This window comes from Drosophila kikkawai, chromosome 3L (genome assembly GCF_030179895.1).
Source record: "Drosophila kikkawai strain 14028-0561.14 chromosome 3L, DkikHiC1v2, whole genome shotgun sequence".
In the NCBI taxonomy this organism is placed as follows: domain Eukaryota; kingdom Metazoa; phylum Arthropoda; class Insecta; order Diptera; family Drosophilidae; genus Drosophila; species Drosophila kikkawai.
This window is the reverse complement of record NC_091730.1, coordinates 24,207,514-24,218,236: the sequence shown is the minus strand read 5'-3', so window position 1 is coordinate 24,218,236 and position 10,723 is coordinate 24,207,514. Positions and strand designations below refer to the sequence as shown.

The following is a 10,723-nucleotide window of genomic DNA, read 5'->3' as shown; positions in this document are numbered from 1 at the left end:
ATCTTGGATCGAGGATAGTTGCCACTCTTGGGACTGTTCTAACCTCATAATGGGCGAATCGCTCTGGCATACGAGCCGTTAGATAGTCGAAAATCGATATTCCCTCTGTTGTTTTAATTTTTGGTTTAATATCAATCATCTTTTTGTTTAATTCGCATATGAGAGGAATTAATATTGATATTGAAACGTTTTTTTCTGTTGAAATAGACCGAGTAGCGTGCTCAAATGGCTCCAGGATGTTAGAAAGGTCTTCCAAAATAAAGATCTCCTCTGCTGAGAACGGCTGTGGGGCTTTTGGTGTGCTCAGAAGCACCGTTGATATATGCTCGTTTGTGGCTAATATGCGCTGCACCATGTAGAGAGCAGAGTTCCAGCGGGTGGGAACCTCTTGGATTAAGCTATAAGCTTTTTCACCTTGGGCCTGCCTAAACTTTTCATATGCAATAGTGCTGCTTTTAAAAAAAGTCACTATGCGCTTACACTTCGATATGGACGGAGCCACCATTGGGTGCTTCAGCACTTCCTGGACCAGCAGGTTAATTGTATGTGCGAAGCATGGCAAGTGTTTATATTCTAAGTCCCTACAAGCCTTTATCATGCTCACGTCATTATCCGTAACAATAGTGGTTACTTTTCTAAGTAAATTCCAGTCTGTTAATACAACTTTTAAAGAAGCCGCTATTGTATCGGCTGAATGGCTCGTTGGCGTGATCAACTTATCCGTTGATAAAACTGCCGATTGGAGCTCAAAAGTTGGCGAAACGAAGTGAACAGTCACTGTAATATAGCCTTCATTGGCTTTTGACGTCCAGCAATCAGTGGTAATGCCAACGTATTCCACTTGATTTAAAATGACTTGGAGTTTTACCCTTAAGGCCTCGTACTCGCTCTTAAGAGTAACGTTACGCATATGTGTTTTGCTTGGCAGTTTATACATGGGATCCAAAGTATTTACGAGCTCTACAAAACCTGGATCCGATACTATGGTAAATGGTTGCACATCTCTGGCTATCATTTTTAGAACTGCTTTGTCAATTGTAGCCTTCCGCGCAGAGCCATTTTCGTATTGTTTACCTTTTTTGTTAAGGAATTTGTCCATACATGGCGACAAAGAACTTGTAATGTTTTGCACACTTTCTGAATGAGCCGTATTTAAGTGCTGCATTAAATTACTGGTATTTCCAGATGTCTTATAGACTTTGCCGCATTTCAAACAAGTCGCTGTTTGATTTGAGCCCTTTTTGAAAAGCTTCCATACCTTTGAAATTTCCTTTTTTGGCCGCTTGGGACTTGGTATGTTTTCTTCGTTCTCATCGTCCAACACAGTTCCGCTTCCTGTATTAAAAGAAATAAGTGTTAATTAGTTAATTTAAGAATGTATGTACATATGTACACGAAGGGAGAATACATACATGCATGCATGCAAGTTTATTCGCACACACACATATACATATACACACATGCGTACGCATTTTGCACAAAATTATATATAATTCAGTTTACTTACTTTTAATGAACGTGTCCATTACACAAGCACTTTGCACCAACACCACCAATATTGTTCACTATATAATCGCTATAAATTCAAGAAATATAGATTAGTTTTTGTAAAAATTGTGCACAAAATTTGTTCTTTGCTTACCACGCTTTCTGATTTTCGCTTGCAAGTGACGATAATCGATGTTTCCAAAAAGCAATCGATGTTGAAAATATTTTTGGAAACATCGATAACATCGATGTTACATCGATGTTTTTTCCAGCTCTAATTTGTGGTCTAGAATGGACTCCAAAATTCGGGAACGTAATATTTCAAACAAAAATGATTTAAAAACGGCTTAAATTGAGGAATGGGCTAAAAGCTAAATGGATCCCGTAACTTTTACGAGTACTAAGATACACGCGCTGGAATATAGCTACAAACTGTGTCAAAATACTTATGTCCACGATTGTAAATTAACTTCTTTGCTATGTCACGTGAAGTAAGACATCATGCATTTTTGGGTGGACAAAAATATTTTGACATTGCATTCAATCAGTTTTCATTTGTTTCGTGCGCATTAAAGACAGTTTATTATGATGTACAACTCCAGCTTATAAATCTGTTAGCAGCTTTAGTACTTTTTTTGTCAATTTTCCTAATTTCTGTACCGTTGTTTAATGAAAATATGGATAAAACACGGGAGCTAAGCCAACTCCAGCGAAACGAAATAGTAATTAAGTACCAAGCAGGTATTTCGGTCCAGAACCTCAGCATTTTTATAAAGTACCCCGACAAACCATTTACTACCAAATTAACAAACATAAACTGACAATTTCGACGGATAATTTAGTCAGAAAAGGGCGACCACGCAAGACTACGCCTACACAAGATCGTCTAATCCAGCGATGGGCACGAGATCTAACGGTTTGAGCAGCAGCTCGCTGAAAAAAAAAACAACAACAACCCCCAGCGTTGCGAAGCGTCGCACCCACGCGACACACAGAATGTGCGAGCCGAGAAAATACACTGACAAAAACTTTTTGAGTAGATCAATATCTTCAGCCATTTTTGCGTGCATTTATGTCCGCCTAAGAAAAACGTGCAGAAGTCAACGCCAGCCGCGCAGGTCCCTTTAAAATTGTTCTTGTTTTTGGGACGAGTTCGGTCGCTTGTGTTTTGTTGTTGCAAACTCGGGATCGCGGGGATGTGCTCGCTACCTGCGCCAAAGGTCAGTGTGGTTGTTTTTGTAAATCTTCACGGTTCGCTGGTCGCGAGCACTGCACTTGTGCGTCTGCAATTGTGCGACATGCTGGCGCCTCCGAAAAAAGATAACGGTTTGAGCAGCGTGAGCAAATTGAGCCACTGCGTGCCCATCGCTGGTCTAATCCTTTGAAATTTAAAGATAATGTCCTTATTATACCAAAAGCAGCTTCAATGGAAGTTCAAAACGATTATGATTTTTAAATTAGTACAAAAACAGTAGAAAGAAGACTTAAAAAGGCTAACTTTTTTCACCTAAAAATGAGTTGAAACGATTAGCGTTGGCAAAATAATTTTAAACATGCCTAAATCCATTTGGGAACAAATTTTATGGACCGATGAGAGTCCTTTTGAGTACCATGGTTCAAAAAATAAAATTTACTGCAAAAAATATTCGCAAGAAAGTGGTACCTCTCATTCAACGTACCACATGGTGGCGGCAGTGTCATGTTTTGGGGATGTTTCTGCTTTAACGGGATCTGTTATTTGGTCCCCATCAATGGGACGATGAATTTGCATATCCTGATTGACCACGAATTGCTTACCGGCGACACACTTAACAGGGAAGACTTTATCATGCAGCAGGATAATGCTCTATGCCATAAAGCAAAAATGATAACAAAATTTTTCAGCGACTTGGAAGTAAAATCTTTAGATTGGCCACCCAAAAATCCCGATCTCAACATCATAGGGGAGTCCAAACTTAACAAGAACTTGAGAGGAGACAATTGATGAAGTCGAAGGACTATGAAATGAAATTTCCCTTGAAACGCTTCAAAATTTAGTAAAATCTGCTCCAGCACGATTACAAAAGGTAGTAGATGCCAGAGAAGGGATTATTTTTTTACTAATTTCTACTCATTATTAACATTTTTGACAATTCTGATTAAATTTCTAACAAATTAGGTTATGTCAAAATACATTTGGCCTCCCACTTTAATGAATTTGTATTTTTAGTTTATAAGATGTAATTTCAAATGTATTATTTTTGTTGTTTTTTTTTTTGTCTTATTACACTATTGTTATAAATAAATTTCATTTATATTTTTTGGATAAATAAATTAGAGTTTATAACACAAAATGCGAATTTTTATTTATGTGAAAATACTTATGTATGTCCACGATTGTATATACTAGGTAGTGTAGTCAGAAGAATATCTGCAAAGTTTCATTTAGATAGTTTAATTTAGTCTCTGCTGTTGATACTGATCAGGAATATATTATGTACATTATAGGGTCGGAAATAACTGCTTCACTGTGTTGCAGACTTCTGGCTAAAATTAGAATACCCTGCAAGGGTATATTGAAAAAGTATAGTGACCCGATTGGCTTCCACTCAAGCCATTTGTTTTAATTTGTATCCATTCACTTGGTCATAAAAATATATATTTGAACTCCTGGAGTAGAGTAGAACCATCTAAGCTAAACTTTTACCAATGAATATCTCGAAGCATTATCATTATCCAGATATTACATTACACGTGTTAGATATTTCAATTTCCATTGTATTTTCCCAATTTCTTCAAAGAAGGCCATTGAGGAACGTAACAACTGAACCTGTAAGTCCACAAGTGAACACCCAAAGCGTTCCCATTGCAATTGTTTACTTTCACTGTCGATTAGGCAAGCCGTTCTTTAATTCTCTAAACAAATAGCAGAGGTCAGTCAACCGCAACCGCCCTGCAACCTTGACCCGAATGGCCAAAACAATAAATGTTGTAATGTCACCGCCCAGTGGAGGAGTTCCCAAAATCAGTCGTGTGCGTTCATGTGTGCTTTCTACTGCCGGCCAAAGGCGGCACGTGCTCAAAATGCTTAATTGGCCGAGTGCCTGGTACTAGTCCACACATGCTGGTATTCTGTGGATGCCAACAGGTTCGCCATGGAAATGCCATTGGCCAGACAGAAAGGATTGAGTTTGTGTGTTGGAAATGCTCACTTGAATTATTGTTATTTCTATTTTTGCAAAAATAAATTTCGAGCAGGAGCTGCGGTTAGAGGTTTAGCCACGTGCCCGGTGCGAAGGTCTGACCCACAAGCCAACTTGGTTTTTCGTACTGCTGCCCATGAACCAAATGAGGTATTTTGCGCCTCACAGCGAAATTGCAGTCCACAAATACATAACATATATCTGTATAATTAGCCAGCGAGTGCAATTGGCTGCCCTTCGGGTTTTGTGCTGGCCCTCGAAGACCTAAAACGCAAAGAGCTACCAACTAATATTTCTCAGACACTTATAATGGGCCAACGGCCGTCATGCCTTCGGAATATTAAGTAGCCGCCGCGGTGGCCCCTCAGCGGTATAAATATGCCAGTGGCCGCCTTCGCTTGTCATCAGTCAGCTCTTTGCTTTCGAACCAAGTGAAACACAGCTTTAAATCAAACGCCAAGAAACCTTCATCATGTTCAAATACGTTAGTTTCTCACTTGGATGCCTAGCTTTCCAATGGATTATTTAATTTTTGTCAATTTTCCCGCAGGCCGTTCTCATCTGCGCCGTGATTGCCTCTGTCGCTGGCAAGCCAGGACTGCTTCACGCTCCCCTGGCTGCCCTCCCACCGCCGCTGATTGCTGCCCCTGCTCCCGTTGTCACGGCCGCCAGCAGCCAGGTGGTTGCCAGGACATTCAATGGCATTGCAGCTGCCCCGGTGATTGCGCCCGTGCCAGTTCCCGTGGCTCCAGCTCCAGTTCCCATTGTGCGTGCTGTGGCTCCTGCTCCGGTCCTGAGAACCTTGGCTGCTCCCTTCGCTGCTCCAGTTGCTGCTCCCTTTGCCGCTCCTTTGGCTGCTCCGCTGCCTCCAGCTCCCATCTTCAAGACAGTGGCTCCGGTGGCCGCTCCACTCGCAGCTCCCGTTGCCACCCCCTTCGTCGCTCCTTACACCCATCCTTACGCTGCACCAGTTCTCGCCAGGTACGCGGCTCCGTTGTCCTATGCCTCAGCCCCATTGGGCTATTCTGCACCCGCCTTGTGGTGAAAAAGCACATATGAATGCAGGGACCCCAGGGATTAAGTAACCGATTGTGTGTTCAATGACTGATAGCCCTTAATAAAAATCGTTTAAATTGGTAAAAAAAATTGGAGTTATTGTTTGTTCACCATATGGAAGTCGGGGGTTTTTGTTGGGTATTCAGAAAAGTGTACATTTATGGCCAAGGAGGGCTTGAGGAGGAAATAAAAAAAAAGTTTAATCGTATAAAAAGATTAGATTTGAAATAATATAATAAACATTACAAATATAAAGGTTAAAAAAAGAGTAATATTTACAGTTTTACATTCGCTGCTTTACATTTTTCTCTACATCTACCGATCGTTTCTGTGGAAGCTATATCTTTAAATTGCAATTGAAATTCGAATTCAAAAAGCAAAATAGCTTGGATTGCGATGAAAAATAATGGTCTGCAATATTAAAATGAATTTGTTTATTACAATTTTTTATTAGCTTTCCCATTCATAAAATTTCGAATATATTAATTTATAAACAATTGAATTCAATTAGAACATTTAAAAATTGCACAGTATTAAACAATCGCCCTAGTCGTGTACCATTGGTTCTTCATCACCTTTTCCGTTCAGTTTGCTCTGTGTTCCGTTTGTTCCCTCTATGGAAAAGGGCGGCCCATGTAGAGTCAATCGCTCGTGTCGCTTCGCCGCCATTTATTCAGGTCATTTTTGTTTCATTGTCCCACATTGGCTTGGTCTTCGATTCTAAGATATATGGCACAGGGAGGTGGGATGTGTTTGGTTTTTCGGTGAACTAAGCGGTGTTTGGTGCTCTAAAGGGTTAAGTTTTTTATTTGCTATAGCAACAATGCCAGAAGCGAGGCGCAATGAATGACCAATAAATGTTCAAATTATTTTCGTTCTTCCGTTGCCTCCGCCTTTTTAAAGCCTACAAACTAGTGTTGATGTAGCGACTTAAAGCTGAAGTTTGCCCGCAAACAGCGCAACAACAGAAAAAAAGGAAATTAGGAAAGTAATGCCGGGTAGAAAGCGAAAACTTAAACAGCAAAAGAGATAAGAGGCAAACATACACGCAATTCCTACACTAGTAAAGCCTCCTCTCCTGCGCCGCGAACTTTTCCCGGATTTTCCCTAGGTTGAGGGAAATTTTCCATGTCGACGTTGGTTGATTTTCAACAGCATCGCAAACGCAGCAAAGTTTATCCTCAATTAAACTTTTTGTTGTTGCGTAAAATTGCGCTTGAAGTTGGCCCCGGCATCTGTCTCTGTGTGGTGGGGTGTGCTCACATGTACACAGAGAGAAATGATAGTAAAACGACTTTGTCACAAAAACACACAAAGATGCTGAAAAAGAGAAAGCGATTGTACTGACTACCAGGACAGACAGTTTATTTTAATGGAATATGGAGAGTATCTTAATCCAACTTTCTCATTGAAAGCACTTTTTCCTTATTTAATATCGAATATGATAGTTTATAATCTATTAATTAATTATAATATAATAATATAGTATATAAATAAGGATAGCTTTAGTCTAGGGTCTGTGCTCTAGAAAATTTCATTCTTTCTTTGAACATTTTGGAAACCTTCTCCTTAGGCAGATATTTGCAAGGACAATATCCATTTCGATGGTCTTAAATTAGGCACAGCTCTACATAATCTATCGGAACAAACTTCGTGAATTTTTCCTAGGTGTATATAAGTATGTATGTGCGATAGGCCATACGTCAAGCTCAGGATCCCTGCCTGCACCACCCGTCCGCATCTACCCATCTCGTCTCCCTTCCCAATCCTCTTCGCATCTTATCCGATTCCCACTCCCATTCACCATCTTCATTTGTTGGCTTAACTTTTAACTCCACTTGCCTTAATTTTTGGCCCAAGTTTATTGTTGTTGCTCATCTACTCGGCACAATTTTTTGGTAATTTCCGCCCTTGTCTGTAGATGGAGTAGGAAAGGACCCCCGAACTCTTAACAACCACTCTCTTTCTCTCTTTTTTGTGTGAGGTGGTTTTCCTAACCATTCGAGCCTTAGAATTTCATTAGCTCGCTTCGTATGCGTTTTAATTTGTTGCATCATTGCCTTGTCGAGTTTTTCTTTTAATTGATTCAATATCAAGTTCTGTGCCCTGACTCCCTCACCCTCTCTCCCAAAAGTCTGCTTTATTATCATCTGCTGCCGCTGCGGGCAAAAAGTTTTTAATGCATATTTTCAAGTAATTACCAAGACTTTTCCATTAGGGTTTGCAAAATGATTAGCGAGTTCCAGGGCTGCGGTGCATTGTGCTTCATTAGGCAGAGCTTACATAATATAATAGTATTTTTGAAATTTAAATGAAGAGTGAATTAGCTGGGAAATTACATAGGCGTTTTATGGAAGCCAAATGTCTTGATGCACACTGCTAGTTTGTATAAGCGTCTCTTCCAAATATATATAATATAAAGATAATTTATTTTCCATCTATGGCTTATCCGGCTCGAAGGACCAATAGGACCAAGGTATTACTATATTTTTGACAACAGAAAGATTTATATATCTTACACATTGAGCTCAGGTATATCCAAAAATAAGAGTTTTGGTTCTTTTACTTTTTTACTTGATGCTCTTTTCGATATTTGCGGTACATATGTGCATACACAGGAAGAGAATACATAGGCATATGCCAATGGTGCACTAAATTCTTAAAGGACTCGAATGTCGAATCCGACAGGAAATGAGTGTGTCTGTGCGAGTACATCGCTGAAATCCAAGCAGACAAAGCGAGCGAGGCGTTTGGTCGGACCCGTTTCCGGTTGCGGTTGCTTAGCCCCCATGGATCCCGGATTCAGGAGTCTGGATCCTGGCCGGGGGCTCGGGCGGGGGGGACTTGGCCAAATAACGGCACTCAGTCACTCAATGCGGTTGCTTAGCCTTTCAGCTACAGACCGCAAAAATCCAGCTGCCTTTTCCGGCTCTTGATATGACGACAGCGGAACGAGGGCGAGGCGCATTGCACGGCGTATACGCAATACACAGTAAAAAAGTCGGGGGAATTTTCAAAACAGAGATTATTGTGTGGTGTCTGATTTGAGTGAATCAAATTTGTAATAGAAGGATTTTGATTACTCATGGTAAAGATATTAAAGGGTAATATGATGGATTGAATAGAATAATATTTTAAAATTTTTTTAAGCCATATTAAATATTTTTTAATTTAATAAAACTACAACACAAGGAGCCCTAAGTATGTTTAAAATAAGCAAAGAACTTAAGAAATTATTTGTATCGCTAAAAAAAAACATTAGCTCATTCCAAATTTTGTTTTGATTGTATTCATGGATGATATATTTATTTCTTTGAATGATCGATTCGATTCTTGATTTCGGTCAGTGTACGTATACGTGATTTGTTTGCCAGAGCAATTTACATGCCCCTGCGATGGATGAGATGTGCGACAGAGATGGCGCTGCCAGATGCCAACGGAGATGGTGAATCGAATGGAGATGTCGAACGTCGGATTCTTTTGCGTGTGATTGTGGGCAATGTGGGCGATATCTGGGCACTGTGGCTGGCATGCAGCGGGGGCGTGGCTGCCGGCACTTTGACATTTGCCACCCTCGCGAAATTTTCAATTTCCGTACGCGCCAGGTGACGCTCGAGCGTAGCTTTAATCGCCGAGCCCAAATGCAAATCCAAAGCGACGCGTGGTTAAGCGGCTAAGTAATGAGCAGCTGTCGGATCCCAATTTGCATTCACGCCAAAGCCAACGCCAAATGCAATTGACAATGGAGCGAATCGACAAAAAGCTTAATCAGAACTAATAAAAAAAAAGCATCGGGTTGCTCTGCAAGCAAACAGAAAAAATAAATACGTAAAACAAGATAAAATAGCTTTGCCCTGTCTGTATCTGGATGCCGGCAACGCTTCGGTTCCTGTCAATTGCCATGAGCTGGGGGATTTAGCTGAGCTAAGCCTTTTCCATTGAATGCGGATTATTACATTGATTTTTCGCCAATATAAGCGTATGCAGGGTAGACGAAAGGTGAGCACGGAAACAGGCAGTGGAAATGCTATAAGGTTGCCCTCCAATTGTGGAGACATTTTCGAAATGTAAAAGTTCTTTCAATATATTTAAAATATAATGAAAATAATAACAAGAAAGGAAGCTAACTTCGGCACGACGAAGTTTGTATACCCTTGCAGATTGGTTTTCATATTTATATTATAAATTATAATGCCGAAAACAGACACTAAACAGAGTTTCATAACATTTTACAGTTTGACAGTTACAGTTATACATTCACAGCTTTACATTTTCTCTACATCTACGGATCGCTTCTATGGCAGCTATATGATATAGTTGTCCGATTTTCATTAAATTTATACAAAAATTCTATAATAATAAGTAAAGCTCATATCTCAGAGTAGATGAAAATAAGTTGAAAAACAACGAAGTTATAATTTTTTCTATTACTTTCCCTATCGTTCCTATGGCAGCTATAAGATATAGTCGTCCGATTTTCATGAAATTTATACCAAAATTCTGAAATAATACCAAAAGCTTATGTACCAAAGTAGATTAAAATACGTTGAAAAACAACGAAGTTATAATTTTTTTTCGATTAATTTCCCGATCGTTCCTATGGCAGCTATAAGATATAGTGGTCCGATTTTCATAAAATTTTTATCAAAATTCTGGAATAATATAAAGTGGCTATATCTCAAATATGATGGAATAATATTGAAAAACAGCCAAGTTATAATTTTTTTTCTAAAAATTTATCGAACATTTGTATGGCAGCTATATGATATAGTCGTCCGATCCGGCCCGTTCCGACATATATAGCAGTGAGAGTATATAGAAGACTATATGCAAAGTTTCATTCAGATAGCTTTAAAACTGAGGGACTAGTTTGCGTAGAAACGGACAGACGGACAGACGGACGGACAGACGGACATGGCTAGATCGACTCGGCTGTTGATGCTGATCAAGAATATATATACTTTATAGGGTCGGAAACGTCTCCTTCACTGCGTTGC

At 39.7% G+C, this 10,723-nt stretch overlaps 1 protein-coding gene across 1 annotated transcript; it reads left to right on the top strand.

Moving 5' to 3' along the window:
* Positions 1–5,086: 5,086 nt before the first annotated feature.
* On the top strand, positions 5,087–5,778 carry LOC108083653 (cuticle protein 16.5). The gene is made up of 2 exons (XM_041775420.2): positions 5,087–5,154; positions 5,221–5,778. Exons 1-2 carry the CDS (start codon positions 5,143–5,145, stop codon positions 5,713–5,715), a joined length of 507 nt encoding a protein of 168 aa, XP_041631354.1. The 5' UTR covers positions 5,087–5,142; the 3' UTR covers positions 5,716–5,778.
* The last annotated feature ends 4,945 nt before the right edge of the window (positions 5,779–10,723 follow it).